The sequence below is a fragment of the Durio zibethinus genome, chromosome 3 (assembly GCF_047325235.1).
Source record: "Durio zibethinus cultivar Kanyao isolate XHJ-2024 chromosome 3, ASM4732523v1, whole genome shotgun sequence".
In the NCBI taxonomy this organism is placed as follows: Eukaryota; Viridiplantae; Streptophyta; class Magnoliopsida; order Malvales; family Malvaceae; genus Durio; species Durio zibethinus.
The window spans coordinates 30956744-30981077 of record NC_143164.1 but is presented as its reverse complement, the minus strand read 5'-3'; the positions used below and the strand labels follow the sequence as shown (position 1 = coordinate 30981077).

The 24334-nt window shown below is 29.2% G+C and overlaps 1 protein-coding gene and 1 pseudogene across 2 annotated transcripts; both read right to left on the bottom strand.

The window, feature by feature from the left end:
• Positions 1–1886: 1886 nt before the first annotated feature.
• Positions 1887–3194, bottom strand: LOC111283313 (pectinesterase pseudogene; annotated as a pseudogene).
• Positions 3195–15021: 11827 nt separating this feature from the next.
• On the bottom strand, positions 15022–21384 carry LOC111283709 (DUF724 domain-containing protein 7-like). Of its 2 annotated transcripts, XM_022872299.2 has the most exons (11): positions 20796–21384; positions 19827–20243; positions 18861–19313; positions 18325–18375; positions 18099–18210; positions 17979–18025; positions 17818–17892; positions 16964–17051; positions 16778–16882; positions 16181–16324; positions 15022–16037 (listed from the first exon to the last, which is right to left on the bottom strand). In XM_022872299.2, exons 1-11 carry the CDS (start codon positions 21267–21269, stop codon positions 15340–15342), a joined length of 2664 nt encoding a protein of 887 aa, XP_022728034.1. In that variant the 5' UTR covers positions 21270–21384; the 3' UTR covers positions 15022–15339. The 2 variants fall into 2 exon arrangements, with proteins under 2 accessions (XP_022728034.1, XP_022728035.1); XM_022872300.2 differs by lacking the exon at positions 18325–18375.
• Between the last annotated feature and the right edge of the window lie 2950 nt (positions 21385–24334).

The following is a 24334-nucleotide window of genomic DNA, read 5'->3' as shown; positions in this document are numbered from 1 at the left end:
CAAGTCATCCAAAAATTGGAGTCAAAGTTATATGCTGAGGCGACAGGGAACGCAGAGGATTCGGCAGGATGTGCAAAACTTGGTGAAGAGTCATTCTCTGATGGGCCAAGAGCCAATCAATATAGTCCATCAAAACTATGCTCTGTTGCATCTTGCTTGCCTTGCCGAAGATATTCTCGTTTCATTCGCTCCGGACGTTATTTTTCTAAAGGACGTCGGGAGGCAACAAAATGCCACATCATTAATAGGTTTATCACCACATCAGCATTAAAAAATTAATAAAATTTTTAAAAAACCTTATATATATAGTAAAAAAAAACTAAATTAAAAGACCTTATATATATTTATATATATATTAATAGAGATAGTGAAAAAAACTCTACTAAGATAAATTTAAGTCTCTAGCATAAAAAAGAAAACCTCAAAAGTCAAGAATATAGAACATATCAAAACAATGAACAATGAATAATTTTCTCAATAAATCTTTACGTTGATTTTATGTTTGAAGTACTCTTTTTTTTTTTTTTTTTTACGTTTTAGATAAGAAATAAATATAAAAAAATATTATCCTTATTTTCCCATGCATCACAAATTCTTTCTTTTTTTTTTTTCTTAATTTTTCTCGATATTTTCTTTTTCTTTAATATTTTCATGTACTAGACAAAGACCACAAAAATTAATGAAATAATTTTATATTTAACAAAAGGAAGTCAATAAATCAAACTACAAATGCCTCAAATATCATTCAAAATAAAAAATAATGATTTAATCAATCCACTTGAATATTGAAAATCTTGAAAAACAACAAAAAAAATTAGCATCAAAATCAGACATCAGAAGTAGCAAATAAGGAAAAACCCTCCAAAACCCCAAGATTTGTGCAAAATCTCAAAATTCAAAAGAAATGAACATAAATATTAGAACATAGAGAGAATCAACCAAAAAAAAAAACCTATTATTGTTATCACAATGATAGGATAATAGCTCTAGACGGTAGACCCCATGTCCCGTTCCTTTTCTTGTTCTACAAGCAACAAGATGACCTAAAACTCCACCAAAACTAGCTAACAAAGATGAAAAGGACACAAATATCTGGCAAAAACAAGCCAGATTGGCACCCACTCTTCCCTTCCATACTCTTCCTGCTCCTCCCCCATTTCTTCGATTCTTTTCTTTTCCTTTTTCTTTTTATAATTTTTTAAATTTTAAATAAAAAATAAATTTTATATTTTGATTTTTTAAAAATTTTTTTAAATTTTTAATGATAATATGAAGATAAACTCACTAATAATATGATATTTTATTATCACGTGTTATGATGTTATTAAATATTTATATTACATTAATAATTTAACTAATAATATTAATTCCAAATGTGTATAATAAATAAGAATTTAAGAATTTTAATGTAAATTTTATTTTTTAAAATATAAAACTAACAAAATATTTATAGTACAAGCACCAAATGAATATTTAACTATCATTTTTATTTTGTTTGCAATGCCTCTTCCTTTAATTACATGATTATAAGGAATTTAAGATCTCATTTTTTTATATATCAAATTCATCATGTAGTACATAGCACAATTGGCATAAATATAAAGCAGCAAATTTGTTTCATGATCAACATAAAAGTAGCATATACGTTTCTAGCCATAAACATTCAAACCCTCGGAACGTACCTATAATAAAACACAGAACCTCCTACACGAACGAGAGAAATTACGTGCAATTAATCCTGAATTAGTTAAAAAGAAAAAGGGCGGGAAAGGGTTCTTCTTAGTGATAAAGGAAGAATCAATTTTAACGTACAAAATCACAACAGATAAGTTACTCTAAGGTGTGTATTAGGTTCTACTTGCTGAATATTACAAGCATGCTTGATACTAAATTGGTAGTGTTGTCAGTATGCTGACAAGGAGAACAAATACCTTACAACTCGAAAAGCTACGCCTGAGAGAACCAGACCAGTCTATGAAATCTGGAGTATACGGAACTCCTGTTGCTGGAATCCACATGTCACCATGGATAAATTCCCTGACTGTAAATTGATAAGCTTCTATGGAGTCGATGACCCTGAATCCTTTCCACTTCACTCTATCATTTGTTGCTGAACCAGGACCTCTGTTATCATATTCTGCATAGTATAAATCCAAGTCCGAGCTTCTGCTGTCAAACTCCAGCCAGCCTTGAGGATCGATACTGTTGTCCAGGTAACTCTGCATGACAACAGTTCTAGCAAAATCTCTCCAGGGCCTGCCTAAGTAGGTTTTTACAGGATACTCGGATGCGATCAGTTCTGAAGTTGCAGTAATTATGCAGTTATGGATCACGAAACCTCCTTGTCCAGCGGAAACTTCTCGTCCTTGGGCTGTCACGGTGTTCGATTGCCCAGCTAGTGGCTTCCGAGCAGATATGTAGCAACTCTGGAACACGGCCGTTGCATCACCAAAAATGAAATCCACCGTCCCGTAAATCTCGCACTCTCTGAAAAATTGATATCCTCTTTTGGCATAAAGAGTATCCTGGAAAGCAATTATGCTACACTTGTAAAAGGCCAAGTGGCTGGCTTTAGTTAGCAACGCCACTGCTTGCTGTTTCTCTGGGCCAGCAGTATTCCGGAAAGTTATGCCCGAAGCAACAAATCCATCACCATTTATCTCTGACATATATTGATATTTAAATATCGTCAGCCATATATACATCTTACATGGTTTGATGTGTCTGTGCATTCATTCATATATGAGCACGATATTTCATCTTGTTCATATATTCAAGAATCATGAAAAAAAGCCTAAAAACAAATTCAAAACCTTTTAATACCGAATTACAGATGTCTTCTGCTTCTCCTGTATTTACTTACCCACGGTTGCAGTCTCGAATGTTTTTATGCCATCATCTTTACTTCTGCAGCCTGTGATAATAGTTCTTTCCATCCCCTCCCCAATAATTGTCAGATTGGTCTTCTCCTTGTTAATGACAATGTTCTCAGCGTAAATGCCTGCCGATAGTTTTATATTGAACCGAATGGAACTGAAGCTCGGAGCAGACGATATTCCTTCACTGATGGTGGTGAAATCTCCTGATCCATCCTTTGCTATGATCATGTGGAAGGGTGGAGAGAACTGACCCTGGGCTTCCCACCATACTGTCAATATAGCTAGAAACATTGTTTGCTTCGTTGCCTTTATCATGATCTTAAATTTGTGTGTTGAAGAAGAATTTTGAAATGACAAAGCATGAAATCCCTTTTAATTAACCAGACCTGGCATATGGAAGCAATTATAAAGACTCTTTTAATATGTGAATTGTTTTTATTTTTTTTTTTTCTTGTTGTGGGATGGAAAAGGATGGACAACAAATCCCAAGTCACGCCAAAAGGCTGAAAATTTGCTGGTTATGATCACATTTTTCTGTAATTGTTTGTTCAGTTTAGTTTCATATCAATATCAAGACCATCATTTACCATTATTAATATTGCTACTTTTGCATGGAGAATCTTTCCTGTAAATAGCCATGTTCAAGTTTGTATTTTAAGTCCTTGCTTATTTTGTGCTAAAACCATATAAAAAAGAAGGGTAAACCGAGCCTCTGCATGCCACTAAACTTTCAAAATGTAAGCTAGAATTATCCTTTTTTGTCAACTTAGCTTCTTTCTTATCGTGATTATGTAGAACAACTACTATATATAATGATAAATCAGTTCATGAATTGCCAATGCATTATTCCCTTGTAAAGGCTTAGGTTTGAGGTCTTACCATCAGCAATCTTCTTTAGTGGATGATTTGTAAATCCAAAGTAAATCACTTTAAGACCAGCAGTCTGCCTAATGAGAAAACCTTCCCTCACCCTGAACTTCTTTTTTTTTTTTTTTTAAATGGCAGTTCATGAATTTCAATCAATCAACTGAAAGAAAACATTTGAAGCATCTCTGATCTAATACTGAGAGGACTGTATTTGAGAGCCAGGAGTGAAGAGAGTGAAGAGAAAGTTCTTTTATAGGCCTATGATTGTGGATTTGTTTCTCCGCCAAAGTTGTTGTAAGGATCAGAAAAAGGAGCGTAAAACAGATTCAAAAGAAACTTATTCCATGGTCTGTTAAAATGATTAAAAATTCAAAATTCACTAGCAATACAAGTTTATCAACATTTTGAAATTCTGATGATATACTTAGTTTAACCCATTTTCTAAGTTGATCGTCACATATATATGTAAATAGCTGTGGAGGCAATACCTAGCTATTCTGATTTCTAAATATATGTATCGACAACAGGCTCCGGTCGTTGTAAAGCTTTGCTTGGTTTGCATATTTATGGGCTTAATGGATGATTTTTCACGCCGGAAGCAGTGTTTGTGTACTTGATTCTTGCAAAATTGACATGTTACTACCGAAAGTAACCTAACATGAAAGTGATATCGAAAAGTGACACGATCTGTATATCAACATTACCTTCAAATTTAGAAGGTTCTGAGGATAGTCTCACTGGACATAAATAAATATCTTTCTTTTTTATTTTTTATCTTCTTCTATGAGCATGGAAAGAATTTCAATGCTCAACCAAGAAATTGACTCTAACCAGTTTATGCATTTTATGAGAAAATATGATCGGCAATTATTAAAGATATAAACATTCAATCCAGGGCAACTATTAAAGATATTCTAAAGTTTAGTTTAGTTGATTTATACAGCAATCATTAAAAGATGACATCCAATAAGTTTAGAGTTTCAAATTCTAATATTTGCAACCTTTTTCTTTATTCTTAAGTTGCAATCTCTTATGTGTAAAAAAAAAAAAAAAATTCAATACAAAACCAAAGTACAAAAAATGTGAACTAATCAAGGGTGACGGATCAAATTGTTTCATTCAATATTTACGATACAATATAGAGTATATGACTACGAAAATATCGCTATGGGAAAAGAGGCTTTGTAATTGTAGAGAGGTTCTTAGTTGAAGTGAGGAAGCATTATAAACAAGTAAAACAAAATATGCAGGAGATGGCAGAGAGGAAGATTGAAGCATACCTTGAAATATTAAGTGTAACGGCAGATGATGGTAAGTGGTGAAACAAGGCTGAGTAAAGAAGAGAATGAGACTGAGAAAAAGATTTAGGAAGAAAGAATTGCAAAGAGAACTGAGTAAGTTTGCCAAAAGTCTTCAAAAGTCTCTCAATGAATTGTGGAAACTCTTTATTTATAGGTTTCCAGAATATGACTTATAGGTCTTGAGTATTGAATATTAATAGTGGTGAAATTGACAATTATAAAAGGTGTTAAATATGAATAATAGTGAATAATGGGAGAATTGGCTATTATAAAAGGTATTAATGTATTGTTAATGAAAGTTTATTTAGTTTTTGGTGATAGGTATAGTAAATATAAAAGTTCACTATTTGTTCTAAAAGAAAATGAAAAGCACTCATATTTCAAGAAAAGGTTAAGAAGAAACTTCTTAACTATCTCCATATCTGATCCATCATGCCAAACTCTCTGGAACATTTCAATAGTGGAATAAACCCAAGAACCTTACCATATTCCAAGGTTATTTTCACTTTTTCTTTTGATAAAATAATATTCGATGAAGCATCTTTTGTGGAATAACTCTTAGTAAAGGAATTTGTATTTCAAGAGTTTTCAGTAAAAATGTTGGTCTTGTTCCTTGAGAAGTTATTCCAAGAACAATTGTTCTGTGAAAGTATTGTTCTATGTAGGAGTTATTTCTTGAATACTTGTTCTATAAACAACTATTATGTAAAAACATTGTTCCATGAATAGCTATTTTATAAAATAATCTTCACTGAAATAATTTTATCACATGTTCCATAAAATAACTTTCACTGAAATAGTCTTATCATCAGTTTTAACTTATCCTCAATTTTAATAACTTTAAAAAAATTTTAAAAAATAAAATATTAGTAACCAAAATCAAGTATCTATATTTTACCTTCTATATGAGAATTCTTAGTATAAGAAGTTCTCATGCACTAATATAATGAAAGAGAAAAAGTAAAAAAATATATGAAAATAAAATATATTTGTTCTTGTAATTTAAAGATGTATGATATAAATTTCATGAAAAGAAAAAAAATTATATATATTTTGTGACTGTATATGTGTGGATTCATTGCCCCTTACATGAAAATTATTTGATGCAAATCAAAGAAAGTTTCATGCATAGAATAAGCAAATTTTAATATTGTAAATCAAAGAGTTACCTATTAGACATGTGGTGTATGAATGTGCATTTTTCTAAAAGAAACGAACAAGTAATGAAAGTGTGTTCATAGAGAAAATAGGTGAATAAGTAGTGGAAGTGTTTTATTTTTTTTTTTAAGAATAAGTAATAAAATATTTTCAAAAAAAAAAGAACAAGTAATGAGAGTGTTTCTCTAAAAAATAGAAGAAATTAAGAGGAATAGGTAATGGGTAGATTTGGTAATTCATTTATTCGTATCATGTAAAATATTAAAATTCGTATATTCGTATAATGTTTTACATAAAAATTATGCATTACAATTCATGTCAACATGAAAGTGTGAAATACATCTTTTTTGTTTTGTTACACTTATATATAATTATTGCTAAAATTTTAAATCGCATTACTTTTGGGTCTTATTTTTTTTTATATCGTATTCGTGTCATATCAACGTGTTATGTTTTAGATTGCTAAGTTTAGTAATGGGTGTATTTCCTTAAAAAATAGGGAAATTATTAAAAAGAATAGGTAAGTGAGTATTCCCTTAAAAAATAAAAGAAATATTAAAAGAAATAAATAAGGGAGCATTTTCCTAAAAAATAGAAAAATTAGTAATAAGAGTGTTTCCTTTAAGAAAAATTGGAGAACAAGTAATGCGAGTGTTTCCCTAAAAAATAAGAGAATAAATAATGTGAGTGTTTCTCTAAAAAATGGTAGAATAAGTAATGAAGATGTTTTCCTAACAATAGTTAATAAGTAATGAAGATATTTTTCCTAAAAATTAGAAGAACAATTAATAGGAACATAGTTATCAAAATCGGACTGGACCATCGGTCCGATCAGTTAAACCAGTGAACCAATATTGAAATTGATTCAGATTTGTAATTAGATCTGTTTTGTAATTAAACTATTATGAACTATTGTGAATTTGTGGTTTACATAATAAACTAGTAAACTATGTGATTTTTTTTGAATCGGATTAGTTCAAAACCAACTAATAAATTTAGGTAAAATATGAAAAAAAAACCTTTCAAGTATTTAAAATAATCTAATTAAGTCATTACACTACTATTTCATTTAAATAAACTTCTTAACTCTTATTTTTTACTATTAAATCCCTAGTATCTTTATATTAATGATATGTTAGCATATTTTGAGATATGTGAATAATGATATTGTAAAAAAACTTACAAATGTGTAAAAATAAAAATTTAAAAAATAATCTAAAAAAATTATTAATTGATACCATAATTAAAGATAATTATAAAAATAACAATAATATATAAAATTAATAAAAAATGAAATGTTAATAAAAATAATTAATTATTTGACCATGATGAAAACTAACTAATAAAAGAAAATACTTATATATGTAAAATTAATTAAAAAAATCTACATTCATATAAAAAATATATAAATGATTTTAATTTTCTTTTTACTAATTTTCATATTAATATAAATATTTCCTTTTTATTAATTTTATATATAGATATTTCTTTTTTATTATGTAAAGATTAATTATTATATATTAATAAATAATATTTATATTTTAACAAGTAAAAAATAATTATTATTTATAATTATTTATTAGTTATTATTTATTATATTTATTAAAATATAAATATTATTTTCAACTAGTAAAATATAAAATATGATTTAATAAAATGTTAAGTAATTTCATTTCTAACTAGTAATTAATTGTTCTATGAATTTTATATTTTAAAATTTGTAGTTTATGATATACTTTAAAATTTATAGTTTTATGGTTGAATTATTAAACTATAACTTGAGTTAAAATTTTGAATTTTAAAATTTTAAAATATTTATATTTTTTATAATATTTTTTATTGAACCGACAATTGACCTGATGATTGAATTATTAACTCGGTGATCCAAAACTTTGAATGATTTAATATATGATCCGGTTCTAATAACTATAATTAGGAATGTTTCTCTTAAAAATAGAAGAATAAGTAATGAGAATGTTTACTTAGGAGAATAAGTAAAATGAATACTTTCCTAAAAATAGTAAAACAAGTAATGGATATATTTTGCTAAAAAAAAATAAAGAAGAATAAGTCATCAGACTAATTCTCTAAAAGAATAAGAGAACATATATTATAAAATAAATCAAGTATTGTTTAGAGAACAAGCAATGAACATCAATTTTTCTAAAAAAGAATCAAGATAGTTAAAAGGCATTTGACAAATTGAATCATTTTTTTTTAAAGAATAGTTCTACTATTGAACCATTTTTTAAGATGATATGCTAGCAGTTTAGGATTTTTTTAATTTATGAGAATCACCCTTTAAAGAATGATGAATGAAAAAATTTTCATGGGAAACACTTTTTAAACGTGTGTTCAATGAATACTTTTTTAAAAAAATTTTTTTTTTGAATGTTAGAAAATAATTCTTGAAAAATATAGGAGTTTTTATAAGAAAAACATGCGGTACATCATACTTTTTTTTATACATTTTAGAGAGTGCATAAAAAGTTGCTTTTGAAGTAGCATGTTGAAATTTCTTCCCTTTTTTTTTTTTAAGAATGTTAGGTAACAAACATTTCTTAAGATAATGATAATGTTTTTTGAGATGTTGCAAAAAATATTTTTCACAAATAAAAATTATGCAAGAGATCTCAATTATCAATTGATTTCTTTTTTGGAATAATTTATATATAAGAGTAAAGTAGTAGCAATAAGAAAGTAATACAAGAGATTTTAATTGTTAATTTTTTTTTGAAGTACTTTTATATAAGGTAACATAGTAATAAAAAGTACTATATCAATCAACTTCATTTTAAGAAAAACTTGTATATGAGAGTAACAAGGAATTTTCTCTTTATATAAGAAAGTTATAGAAGAGACTCAAATGACCATAACATCTAAATTTTTTTAAAGAAAAGCTTATAAATGAGAATGACACAAGACTACAAAGATTGATTTTCTTTTTGAAATATTTTATATCTAATAGTGACGAAAATAGTGCAAGGCCACAAAGCTCTTATTGGAATAACTTTGTATATAAACTAAATAAAATAATAAGATTTAAGATGCTTAGCTCTCTTTAAGAAGATTATTTTTTTTAGGAAAATTTTCAAGTTTGGAATTAACTATTCTTTCAAATTTGTGTCATCATATGTAAGCACTATACATTTTTACTCCATTATATTCTAAAGATTATTAAGTGTTTCATATGCAGATTATTTTCATAACAAGGTGAACTTTTTAGCATGTAAAAAAATATGTGATATAATAGTATGTATATGATGTAGTACTCGTGAGCTTTTTCAACTTTGATGTTCAAAAAGTCTTAACAATATCAGCATTGCATTGTAATTGTAATACCTCTACTTATGAAGTCGATAAGGTGTATAATAGTAATACTAATATAATTGTATGTATGGCCAAAGAGAACTCTCTACTTCATATTAGGGAGATAGCTTCTCAACCCAATACAAAAATAGATGTTCAATCCAAATAAAAGCGATCAAGTTGCAATGAAAACTTATTAAATGATTTACATCATAGTATTTAAGAGATTGAGGCCAAGAAATAAGCAATAACGATTCAACTAATAATCGTATTTTCAATTTATAGGAAAGAGATAATTCTCAGCTTGGTATCAAAGAAGCTTATTTAATAGCAAGTATAAACAATAAAATAACGGCCAAAGAATGAGTGATATAGCTACGGCCAAAGAATAATTTCCAGTTTGGAGATAATTCTCAATTTGATACTAAAGAGATTCATTTGATAACAAGTATTAACAATAGAATAGCGACAAAAAATTGAGCGATAAAATTACGGCCAATAAGTGATTCTCAATTTTATATTAGGGAGATGAATTCTCAACCTACAAAGAAAGAGATCAAACTCCATTATATATTAAGCAGATAATTTTTTCTCAACTTAGTACCTGGGAGATTAATTTGATTCAATGTAGGAAGTGTTAAATTGTGACCAGTAAAAGTGGATTCAACACAACGGCCATATCAGCTTTTATCTCACTTTGATTTTGAATATTAATCTTGTGTACAATTAAAGAAAATTCTCAACATAGTCTAGGGTAATGACTTTTTTCTTAAAGTTATAGAAAGGTAAAAATTTTCATCACTATTGCAATATTTGATAAAGAAGCATGCATTAGAATATATATCTTTTGGCTTTTCATTTTTCTCACGTTAAGCGTTTTATCAATTAATTGAAATTCTGAAATGTGTATGCACTAAATAACAATAGTAAAGAAATGCTTAGTTAGTTGAAAAATAGTAAAAAATGAAGATTAAAATATTTGTAACTAATTAAACTTCTATTGTGAAAGAATAAACATTCTAACCATAATATTGATCCATCATTGAGTATTCTTATGGTATTAGGATTTTTCATATCTAGCAAAGTTGCTCATATCATGTCTTTGGTGAAGTTTTAGCTAATGCAATCTCTTCTCCCTAGTTGAGTCATAGAGATGTTCTTTGTTGAGGTGAGTAAGCGTTGCAAACAAGTAGAACAAGATGTGCGAGAGACAATGGAGAGGAAGATTGGGGTAGACTTTGAAGTATTAAATGCGGCGACAAGTGGTGGTAAGTGGTGAAGCGAGGCTGAGTAGAGAAGAGAATGAGATTGAGAAAAAGGATTCAGGAAAAGAGAATTACAAAAAAAACTAAGTTTGCCAAAAGTCTCCAAAAGTCCTAAAAGTCTCTCAATGAACTGTGGAAACTTTTATTTATAGATTCCAAGAATATGAGTTATAGGTCTTGAGAATTGAATAGTAATAATAATGAAATTGATAGTTATAAAAGGTGTTAAATATGAATAATAGTGAATAATCAGAGAATTAGCTGTTATAAAAGGTATTTACATATTGTTAATGAGAGTTTAATTAGCTTTTGATAATAGGTATAGTAAACATAGAAATTTACTATTTATTTTGGAAGAAAAAGAGAAGCACTCATATTTTAGGAAAAGGTTAAGAAGAAGCCTCTTAACTATCTCCATATCTGATTCACCAAGTCAAACTCTTTGGAACATCCTAATAGTAGAATTAACCCAAAAACCATGTCATATTCCAAAGTTATTTTCACTTCTTCTTTCAATAAAGTAACATTTAATGAAACATCTTTTGTAGAATAATTCTTAGTGAAGCAATTTGTGTTCCAAAAGTTTTTAGTAAAGGTGTTGGTCTTATTTCTTAAGAAAGTTATTCAAGAACAACTATTTTGTAAATGTGTTGTTTTGTAAAGAAGTTATTCCTTGAATATTTGTTCCATAAACAGCTATTATGTAGAAAGGTTGTTCCATAAATACAGTGTTTCGTAAAATAATTAATATTGAAGCAATCTTATCACTTGTTCCATAAAATAACTTTCATTGAAATAAGCTTATCACCTGTTCTAGCTAATTTTTAATTTAACAACTTTAAAGAAATTTAAAAGAATAAAATATTAGTAATCAAAATAAAATATCTATAGTAATCCACAACTGCAAAACTTAGTGCATTGAGTGTCCCGTTAAAACCTACCTACTTTGGACAGGCATCTGATGGTAACGTGTGGATTAACAGGGTTCTTTACATTCCAAATTTGATAGATTGCTAGCATATAAACTATAGCAGAGGAGAGGATTAATCATCCGGATTGAAGATCCTCTACTCAACATGGGCTGGGCAACTGGGAGCGTCATATCGGAGTATGTTGTTGAAAATTTACGAGGCTTGGGATCCAGAAACTTGTTTCACCTACTTTTCTTTCCTTTTGGACTACTGTCTACTGTTGCACTTCACCAACTTTAACTCTTTAAGTTGGATTAGTTTATTGATTACGATGGCTTGAACAGCCTACGGCGAAAACCAACGTCCAGGCTTGAACTTCAATTTTTACGAGAATTGATTGAACAATAATAGATAATAGTATTAGAAATAAAGGCAAAATATATAATAAAAAAATATAAAAAAATAATAAATTGAACAATAATAGATAATAGTATTAAAAATAAAGGTAATTATTATGAAGATTTTTTATTTTTTAAATAATAATTAAAATATTATGCTAATTAAAGAAGAAATTATGATAATTGAAATAATTGAGTTTGCAATCAATTATAATTAGCAATATTTTCTTCACAAAAATTAGGAATTATTTTTAAAATTATGATATTAAAAAATTAAAATTGTTTTTAAACATATAAAATATAAATTTTAATAACACAAAAATTGATTAAAATCAAATCGATCCAAATAAAATTAAATGTTTATACCCATAAAAAAAGATTTGATAGTAATTTCATATTTTAATTTTTAAATTTTCATCTTGTGATTTGGTTCTCAAATTCGCACGTTTATCAAAAAGAATAATAAACAACATACTCTTTTTTTTTCTTAAATTAATCTCCACATTTTTTATAATTATCTCAAAATTATTTTCATTTCCTTTAAAAAATGCAACCTTGCTTTTTAAGTGTTTGGTATTAATTTTTAACCTTTTTTTGTACTTTTTAACATAAAATATGGATATCAATCAATAATACGTTAAAAAAATGAACATATATAATTAATATTCATTAATTATATAAAAATATAAATAATATTAAAGTTTATTTTTATCGATTTCATATAGTAAATACGACATGATAAAAATCATATGATATGGTAATAATCACTTTATTTACAAATTAATCATATATTTTTTATACAATAATTTCATTTTCCACATAAAAATGTCAAATAACAAATTTTTGATCAATCAATTTAAAAATAATCGATTTTATTATCATAAAGCAATCTTGAATTTACTTGATCCAAAATAATTAAAATATTTATAATTTTTTTGTATAATCAATTTAAGAATAATTGATTCCATTATAACATAATGACTACATTTATTAAAATAATTAAAATGATTACATTTATAAAATGATTAAAACGAATTTAAAATGATTGTTTCAAAATAATCAAACTGATTACATTTATTTTTATTTCTATAATCATTTTATATAATGGAAAAGTATCTAATGCAAACACTCGGAGAATAAATAAGGTAAAAAAATATAAAAACAAATTCCTTTTTGATAATTTTATAATTTAACATTTCTTCACTAGAAATTATTTTTTTCAATTATATCAAATAATAAAAATTTATATTATAGTGCACCATTTTTAAATTTCCCTTATTTTTATATTAATTATTAACGTTCATGTGTGGAATCTATAATCATAATGATTGAATCTCGTAAACGAAAATATTGATAATTGATGTATTAAGAATATTAATTTTAAAAAAATAATGGATATGGGAGCTTAGGACCACTAGCTAGTAGTTCTAATTTACCTATCTGAACTTGGGTCTCTAATATTGATAATTGGTGTATTAAGAATATTGATTCAAAAAAGTAGTGGACATGGGAGCTTCGGACCATTAGCTAGCACTTCTAATTTATCTTTCTTAACTTTGATCTCTTTATTGATTTGCAATTATTCCTACTTATAGCCCAAGTTTGCCAAGAAGTATGGGCGGATGTACATGTTCAAGTAAAGCGTTTATAGATATTTTTACAAATTAAAAAAAATTTTAATGTTACAAATAGTTTTAAAGATTTGAATTATAATAAAATATTTAATATTACTAAATTTTAAATTTTTTTAATGTGATATTAAAACTATTAATCTATTAATTAATAAAATATTTATTTTTAACGTGATTAATTACAAATAATGATATATACTAAATAAATAATCATTTAAGTATCCCATTAATTATTGTATTTATAATTCAAATACTAATTAGATGTTTTTAAAGTTCATATATTATATTGAATGTTTTATTATAATTATGAGGTCATTCATAAGATCATTTTATTAGAAAAAAATAATTTAAAAGAAAAAAATTTTGAATATCTTCAAAATTTTTTGCTTAACTGTCTTTTTTTTTTTATCGATAATGCAAAGAATTTATTATTAAAAAAAAAAAAACTTGCATTCATCACTAAAAAGAAAACGAATTTTTTTCATTTATTATAAAAACATGATTAATTATAGGGACTCTATCATCGCTACAATTTATATATTCATTATATAATTTTTTATATTAAATGAATATAAAATATAAAAATTGTACTATCATAATTTATATTGATATATCAAATACAAAATATTTTTACTTTTACTAAACTCATAATTTTTATTTAAAAATTTAAAATCATATTTTTTTCGTATTATTTTTATATTATATTTAAAATTATCAGATCAACCTATTTATTGTTGGTCCAGCGACTCCACCGATTAAAGTGTTTACAAGATTGCTTATGTCTCGTGGAGCATATTTGCAACGTTGATTGTTAAATCATTGAATTGAACCGAAACAATGTCAAAGAGGCCTGTTGCAATACCAGCACCCACGTTTGAATCCGTATACACAGACTGAGAAGTTGCTGCTAAATGAATAGTTCAAACATCAGTTTTCATGATTTTAGGAGTTTTTAATGAATAACTGTTACAAGTTTATCTGAAATATCTGGACTAAATTAACCACTTTCATTTGACGTCCTTTTAGTTTTTCTGGGCAAAAGCTTTGGTGCAATCTCGTAGCGACTAAAGTCCATAGAATTCTTAATTGAGACCAATTAATTAAGAAAATAAATGAACAAATAGACAAATAGTAGAACAAAGCAGGCAAAGTCTCATGTTTACATGGTAATAAAACTCCCTCCAGCACCAAACAATCCATCATCTGCAATTCACCAGAATCATTAGTAGTTAAAGATAATTTACGTACTCCCATCACAAGTGAATAAGCTTCACTTCTTTAAGTGCAGTTGCAGCAGCAATATGCCAAAAAAAAAAAAAAATCTGTTAGGACATCAACAAAGGGTTCCACAAAAGTTAGTACTCCACATTTTCACTATTTCTAGTCTAGGAAAGCAGGTCCATATTTTGACTCCAAAAAAGACCCATTACTTAACATACATGACTCCTAAGACCATATGTTACGTGCATGAAACAATTAATACATTCAGATACAAGAATCAAAACGACCCTACCCACCTATCCTAACCACTACAGTTTAATCCACATATTTTAACGATAATTGTCATCTGTGCTCCTTGAGTCTGTTATGAACAAGAAACCATGACTAGCGCACCATATATCATGGCAACTTCCAAGGGGCATTAGCTACTTTTTTAAAATCATGTGACGTATTCTGAATAAGTTCATTTAGAACAGCAACATGCAACTTCAAACTAGAAATTTTAAGATTCTTAGTCTCCTTCTCCGACTTTATGGCAGTATGTCGTTCTTGTAACTGAGTAATCTTCTTTTCAATCTCTTCCATCTCTTCATCAAACTTAGTTATCTCCTTTGTATTCTCAATTATCTCCCTTTCAGCATTTTTTCTATCCTCTAGATGCTGTCCTTGCGCTTCTTTGATTGATAGTAATTCATTCAACCGATGTCGAAGCAAAGTAACATCAAATCCGTGCTTTTCCAAGTCATTAAGACTTTCCAAGATGCTTACAAATGTATTCCTAGGATCACCAAAATGTAACATGGATATCTTCTCGAACAAACCAGCAAAGGTTACCATTATACCAATTGCAGATCCTTCACGAAACTCCTCCCTGTTTTGGGTCAAAGGTTGAAAATGCGGTTTTTGGGGCACAATTTGGAAGACATCCATAGATTCAATTGTTCGCCAGACAGGTGATTTCTTAACAAAAGGCAAACTCCGATTATCATCCGATAATGGACTTCTACCTCTGGCATCAATTGCAAGAGATTCTACTGGAACATCAACCAGTCCTCTTTCCTCCTTCCATCCATTGACAAGCCTAGCAGAGGAAAGTCCTTGAAGAAAACATACTCAACAATGTCATAAATATAAAGGCCAGGTGATTATCTACATTTATGTACCCACTAAGCAAGTGCAAAAAAGAGGAAACAAACAACAAAAGAAAACGAGGATTGATAAATCTGACGAAGCAGCTTACTTGATTCTTCATCACCTGAAGAGTGGATTCCTCCTATCCATGTTGACAGAGGTTGATCCTCATCAGCCACATTGGAAATCCCAGCAATGGCCAAGTGAACCTCTTTTGTTTTGTAACCATCGGTTGTCCTTCCTTTAAATGCATCTTGAGAGGGTATAAAATTAACAAATAGGATATTAATCTACAATTGGTAAGGCAAATAACCATAAATTACAAAGACGTAACAATTACTCAGACTTAATTACATCTACGTCAGATAGCAAAAGAAACAGGAAGTAAAAAGAGGTTGGTAACATGTAGAATCTTTCCTCCTGACATCACCCTCCCCTTCCCCGCCCTGAATTCAACAAACGTATCCCCTTCTTTCATGTGAATCATTAGCCCAATCTTTTTCCTAGTAATTGCCCCCATTACACCTACTATTCGGCTATCATTTAGTATACCACTTGGAAAAAACCATGACAACTGCTACGCTCAGGTTAAAACATTGGGAGTGTCTACCCCAATGCTTCCCAGAGAGCCTTATATAGTAGTCTTATACTTTCCTCAAGGCATATTAGTAACATTGACAAACCAAGAATTGAGACCCCCATTTACCTGCCAGCTCTGCTCGTTTATGTTTTGACAAATCAGCTTCTTTAATCACACAATCTTTTAAAGCTTTTTCATCAGCAAGACCTCCAGCCCCATTTTGCTCCTTACCTACAAATAATAATACTAAGTATGCATAGACACAGATTTACATATACCCATTAAGAAACTAAAGCTTAAGTTATCATATACCAGCATCAAAAGCCTTTGGACTTGTAACTACTGATTTACGTGGTCTTCCCCTCTTTCTGTTCTGATTCCTTGCTCCAACTTTATGCTCCTTGATTTCATACATCAGTAAGATTGACAGTTAAAAGAACAATTAAAGGAACATATATAAATAGAGGAAAACATATCAATAAAGGGGATTCCCATTCCATGTTTGATACCATATCAAGATAAAAACAAAGGCCAAGGAGAAGGCTCAAGAAAATAGAAACTTTTAGCAAAATGAGCTGACAACAATCCAAAACTAACCAGTTAATTAGGCATTAATTTAAAACAACAACGACAATATTTGATACAATTGTTTTTCTTTCTATTAACTATTTCAAATAAACCAGCAGCACATCTACGCACTTTGCTCACAAGAAAACAACATCGATGAACTCATTTTTTTAAGAAAAAAGGAGGGGTTGCAAGAAAATAGATGCATCATCATTTCATTTCAGGGGTTCAGAACAGGTTACAGGAACATGACAAAGTACACATGCCAATCATTTCTCAAGCCAAGTCAAAACAATTTGTACCGTATAACCAAGCACACTATGGCAAAATTGCTCAACTTTTATAAGCATTAAAGAAGTAATATCGTTGAAGGAGAAAGTTTGAAAAAAATATATATAATTCTGCAGACCTTAAACTTGACCACAAACGCTGCATATATATGATCATGCCAGCTAAGATAAAAGAAATATAGCTCAATATTAAACACGTCCAACAATTTAATGACACTTTGTTTGCATTAAGAATTTAAGCTTCTTCAAATTTAATAGCTTATCTTGGCAGTTTTCTCTGAACTATAGACCATTAAGAATTTTGCTTACCATGTCCTCTTTTCTTATTGGGTCATTTACATTCTTTTGATCCTCCGTTGGCTTTAGAGATTCCTCATTATGAATCTGAAAAGAATTTTCAGCCTGTAAGTCTTTGTGAACTTTGCTGTTAATTCGAAGATGATAGGCATTGCAACTTCTTTTGTTTTTACCTCTCCTCTATTAATTTCTTCTGCAGTCACTGTAGTTCCCCCCTTGCCTGAAAATATGTAATTCGTATTATTTTAAACAATTTACCAAACTGGTGCACATGTACTAAGGACTATATGTACCTGCTATCAAAACCCGCAGGCCTATACTTGGTGACCGTCTAACTCTTTCATTCCTTTTCACAAGGTCATGCGTTATATTTTCAACTGAACCAACTTTCTGCCTCTTAGTCGTCTGCATTAGAAAGGGGAAATGTAGGTCAAATGAAAGTAGTAGAGACAATGCCGATCAGGAATATTGACTGATGGAGCCAATGAAACCAAAGTGCCAATAATCAATGATCATTACCCAATTAAAATGGTGATGTTGACAGAAAAGGCAGTTATTCGAAGCAGTTTGCTGCAAAGCAAGTGGGGCACATTGAATATCCCAGTTGAAAAACAACTTTGCTTAACATTTGAAACAACCCATTGAGCAGTATCCAATATGTCAAGCAGGCCAAGTTTTCATGATATTCATGTAGACATAATTGTTTTTAGTTAGTATGATTCTAAAGGGGCAAGCTAACTTTCATTTCTTATTAGTGTATAACTTGTAGAGGCTACACTTGAAGGCAAACACAGTTTTCTAACATATTTTAGAACAAAAAATACTAACACAGAGAAGTTAGGAGCTATGTGCTTCTAAGGAAAGGCATCTCAGGGACACAATACAGATACGAATGAGTAGTAAAGTACACTGGTTTTAAAGTGATATTTATACATTTCTCATCATCAAATATGAATACATTAACATGTGCAAAAGAAAACAATAATAATAATAATAATGTGATCTGGTGCTGATAATATGAACAATGAAATTCCATAAGAAGAAATCTAACTCACAGTTGTGGCTCCTGTTAAAGTGCCCTCACTCCTAGTACAAGGCTGATCACCAATCACAATTTTCTTCGTGAATCTAGTTCCTGTACCTCCAGTCCTTGGAGTCCCTTCTTTACAAGACATTTTAATAGGCATATCTTTTAACCTATTGCCTGTGAGCAATAATGGTGTCTCCACTGTGTTTCCTTCAGTTAGCTTTTTCAAAAGCTGTGAGCGGGAAGTGTTACCATCGGATGTTTCCAGTTTGACCTTCTTGCTTGAGAGCAAAGCATTGTTTTCATCAGCAGGAGTAGGCTGCTCCATAGAATTCTTGCTTATCTTAGTCAAAGGAGTCTTATCTTCAGTGTTATCCCTTCTAGAAAACGAACTTTCAACTTCTCCAGCCACCTCCATGTTGTGGATATCAGGGAGAGCATTTTGCATCTGCTCTTGATCATCAGAAGCAATTAGAACTTCCTGAAACAAAAGCCCATTGCTTAAGCTACCAAAAAGTGAATTAGCGTCTGAACTTGCATGCCACTAAATTTCTCAGATAATCACAACAAAGCATTCTCAAACCAGCAAAGGAAGTCTAGCCATAACTAGCATAACATTTAAGGCATTCAACACAACAACTAGCTACTTGTAAAACTGAGCAGATTTTAAAGCAATGTGAAATGTATAATCCACAACTAGTTCAACATATACATCTAGTGAAAGTAGAAATAAGAGTAGTAGAGGAGATAAGACATAAAACTAAGCATTTTACAAACTGGAAATATAGAGAAGGTCACCACTAAAATGACCAGTAATCAGCATAACTCAGTCAAAAAGCACTATTTCAAATCATTTTTTACTTCTTCTTTTAAGATAAAATTAAATCGAATGTACCACAATCAGAACATAAACAGCTCATTTAAATTTGAAGTGGGAAAATAAAGGTAAAAATAAATCTATCTCCCGAAAAGAAGAGACAAAGGAAGAAGATACCTTGGATTTACTAACCCATTTGCCATCAATCCATTCAACATTAGGCCTCATATCTGAGTGACTAAGTTCCTTGTCCTCATTTCCATGCTTAAAAAAGACATTGTACCTTCTTCCAGTAAGAACTTTGGTAATTACTCCACTTCGCCAACCAGAATTATATATTGCATCCACTCTTTCCAGCAATTCATAATTTCTAACTGCATAACGAGGAGGAGTGGGTCTGATGTGGAGGTAATCTACAACAACTTTTACTGACCCAGACTCATCCTCGTTCTTAGAGCTTTGATACTTCACCAAGAATGTATTCTCCCCATTTTCTTTTACAACTATCGCAGGGAACCAAACATCACGTAAGGTTTCTTTGTCAATATTTATCTCCACCGCTGTCCCTGAGCTAAAAATGGAGCCTGTTGATTGCTTTAAAAAAATAAAATTAAAAAATCAAATCACTCACATGGTACAAAAAGTCAACCAGGCTGCAGATATCTTCATGAATGACATGACGAGAGACAACAGGCTAATACAGTTTTGAAAAACAACTGTGGAAATTACAAAGTTCGCACTGATATACATCCAACTGAATTTGCATGATTCCAAGGCCAAAATAGATATGTAATGAAAATTAGCAGAGCTAAAAGAGAAGGCATAGCATGTGAAACATATGGTTCCAGTTAATTATTCAAATCAAGCACAAAAAAGACCGTAACCATCCTATGTGCTTTCTGCAGTAGTCATTAAAACAAAACTCAAATAGCAAATTTTTAAGGTAACAAGCTACATTAAGTGAGATTCGCAATTTAATATCCAAAAAAAAAAAAGATTCTAAATTAACGAGCCCTACGAATTGACCTTTTCCTCCAAAAAGAAAAAAAAAATCAGCTCCCAAATCCGAAATAAAACCAAGAAACCCCAGATCGAAAGGAATAAACTAGGAAACACAAAGGAAGCAAGATGGGCACGTTATCACACCTGCTTTTCAGCTCGAACCCATTTGCCATCGATCCAATCCCAATGAACCCTCAAATCTTTCCTCTCAAACTCAATAACATCAGGTGGATTATCAAAATAAACCCTATATTTCAACTTTTCCAAAACCTTTCTCACAACCCCTGTCCACCAACCGTCTCTATAACTCCCATCAACGATGTCGTTAACCTCAAAACCCAACTGAGCATCCTCCTTCTCATTAGGTGGCAAAGGCCGTATAAAAGCGGGATCGACGTATTCTGTCAAGGGGGATGAGCCGTCTTTGGCGAGTAAAGTCCTGTGCTTAACCAAGGCCTTCTTGCGTTTCTTGGAAGTTGATTTGGAAGGGGATTCAAGAATTGTAGCCAAGTACCAAGCACCTCGAAAGCCTTCCTCGTCGCTTGTTACCTCGACTGGGGTTCCTTTGACTAAGGGTTGTCGTTGGAGTCGGTCAGGGTCAGGAGGAGGATTCACCATTTTTGGTGAAGACTGGAGTGTGTGGTGTGGAATCTTTTGTGCAGAAAACCCTAGGGGTTTTCCGGTTCTCTGTCTTTTTTTTTTTTTCTTAATTTTTGCGGGTTTTGGCGGGATAATATTAACAATTATCTATTTTGGACCACTCTTTTACCATGTAAAGCAGGGAAAAAAATACATTGAAAAAACAACAACAATATTAACATTGAAAATTCACCAAATAAATTTTATAAATAGAGTTAATAAAATAGTACATTTTTCTTATAATATATTTAAAAACAAAATAATTAATTAAAAATAAAGTATATTATCATATTAATCCAGTTATAAAATTAAAAATTTTATTAATAATAAATCAAATAATTTTCATTTACTAAGAATTTTATAAATATTGTTTCATAAGATTAACTAATATTTGTCAAAAATTTGTCGTATTTGTACATTTGTACTTGGTTTGGTCAAAATAAGTAAATGTTTGTTTGACTAAAACAAACATTTACCCCAAAAAAAATCCACGAAAATCAACCTTTTTTTCACTTATAAATAAATAGTACTAATTAAGTTTAACACAAGTTAATATGTTATCAAAATGAGTGTATATAATAAACATATGATTGATTTAAGTGACAAACCAATGTGTATTTTTTTATTATTTGAGGTTGAATTTATTAAAAATTACAAAAGGCTAAATTTTCATAAATTTTCTAAATAAAATATAAATAAGTTTATTTATAATGACTCTAAAAAATATTGTATTAAACGAATTTTAAAAACTTTGTCACTTAACAAAACAAGTGTAAATAATAGATGCATTCTTAAAACATTATAGACCTTATCATGAGAAAATATTATACAAATATTAGAAAGGTGTCACCGTCTTACTGCATGTAAATTTAACAATTCATGTAATCATATTATGTAAAATAATAAAAATTTATATATTCGTATCATATTTTATAAAAAAAATTACATGTTACAATTTATATAGACATAAAAGTACGAAATACAATTTTTGATTTTTGTTAAATCAATATATAATATATATTTTATACAAAAATTTTAACCAATGTCATTTTCCTTTTCTTTTTTCATATTTGGTTATTGTTAAATCAATATATAATTTATAATTTATACTAAAATTGTAATCATTGTCACTTTCATATTTTTTTCATATTGTTTTCATGTCATATTTTTTATTATCTAGTCTAATCGCGAATCGAAATTTTTTTGCTTAGCCATATCTATTAATCATATTTTAAAAAAAAAATTTATCAAATTAAAAACTAAAAGGAAGGAAACATAAATGATAATGAAACATTGATGCCTTAATTGGCCTCCTATTTATCATAAAATTAATCTAAACAAATAATTGCCCAAAAAGAATTAAAAAAAGTGAGAAAAGGATAAATGAAAAAAATGAAAAAAAAAAAAACAAAAAATGAGTAAAAAAATATAAAAATAGAAGCTAATAGAGCGTGTCACATTGACATCTCATGTTGAGCTCAAAATATAAATTTTTTAAATTAAAGTAACGTAGATATCTAATTTTATCCAAACAAAATTCTAACTATTATATGAAATACTTAAAATCCAACCTAGTTCAAATCCAATATTTCTCTAATTTTGACAAGGTTCTAAAATCAAAATTCGAACTAGCTAATCCAAATGCCCCAAAGTCAACTCTAGTCAAATTTAATCAAACTTAATAAATAAAGTCAAACTTGATCCACAAAGTCAAAATTAATCAAATAAAATTAAAACTGCACAAAACCTAGTTAAAATAGATAAAAACCATATCAACCTTCAAAATTCACAACCTAATTGGAATCAATATGGATTAAATTTAAATTTGAGACTTTTAAAGCACTAAAAAAATTTTTATACTTCGAAATGTGTAAAATTACCAAAACGCCCCTAGAGATATTTTCATTTTTTGACTTTTCTAAAGCAAATTTTTTTCAAATCATAATTGAATATTTTTTTAATGATTTTTTGCATTGAAAACTTGGATCACACCTTGGGAGATGTGAAATTACCAAAATATCCTTTAGAGATATCCTCATAATTTGATCTTATTAAAGTCAATATTCACGAAAAGCTCTAAATCAAGATTTTATAATATTTTATGATTTTTAAATTTTTGAAAGCCTTAATTGTATTTATGCTTTAAAATCTCAGAAATGAGAACGAGAATATTGATTTATAAGAAAATGGCCTAAACATCGAAATTTTTGTACCAAGGGAAAAATGATCTTTTCATTGATTTAGAGGTTGTAAAAATCTAATATTTACAGTGAACAATATGGACCATTAGATCTTATAAGGAGTCTTGATATAATGGCTAAATGTGGCTTTTTGCAAAGAAAACAATGAAGAATTTTTAACCATTGGATGAGTTTCAAATACAAGGGCTATTATTGATTCTTGCATGAGATATTTCTCTAAGGGAATGAGCCATTCACGTTGAAGGAGAAAGGGAGGATAAGCTGAAAAAAATCAGTGGAAAAAATAAAAAAAAGATAGAAAAACTTGGAAAGCACATTTAGATGTATAATTTCTAGTTTATATTCTTGCATTTCATGGCATTTCTCATCACATTTGTATAGTACTTTTCATATTGGTTCTTTATTTTTTTATTTTTTTCTTGAGAAAATCCTTAATTTTTTGTGTTTTAGCTTCAAAATTGATCTAAAAGCTTAATCAACTAATCCATAGCTCAATTTGAAACAAAAGATCAAAGAAATCAAAAATCAATCCACCATTAAACTATTTGGGGGTTTGACCGAGCTTGAATCCTTTAGGGCCAAACCTCTTTGTGATCCATTTTGATGTATATCTTGTGTTTGGCTTATGTTCTTGTTCATATGGTTTTCTTACCATTTTAGTATACTATATTTTTGATGAAATTTTTTTAGTGACTAAAATTGTCTCAACATGATGAATATCTTAATGTTTGACACATGTTTGAGTTAAAAATGAAAACAAGTTATGGCAATGCCATAGAGTAATCAGCCAAGGTAATTTCTTTGCTTTGTCAAAACTTGCTCATTCATTTGTGGCCAAATGTT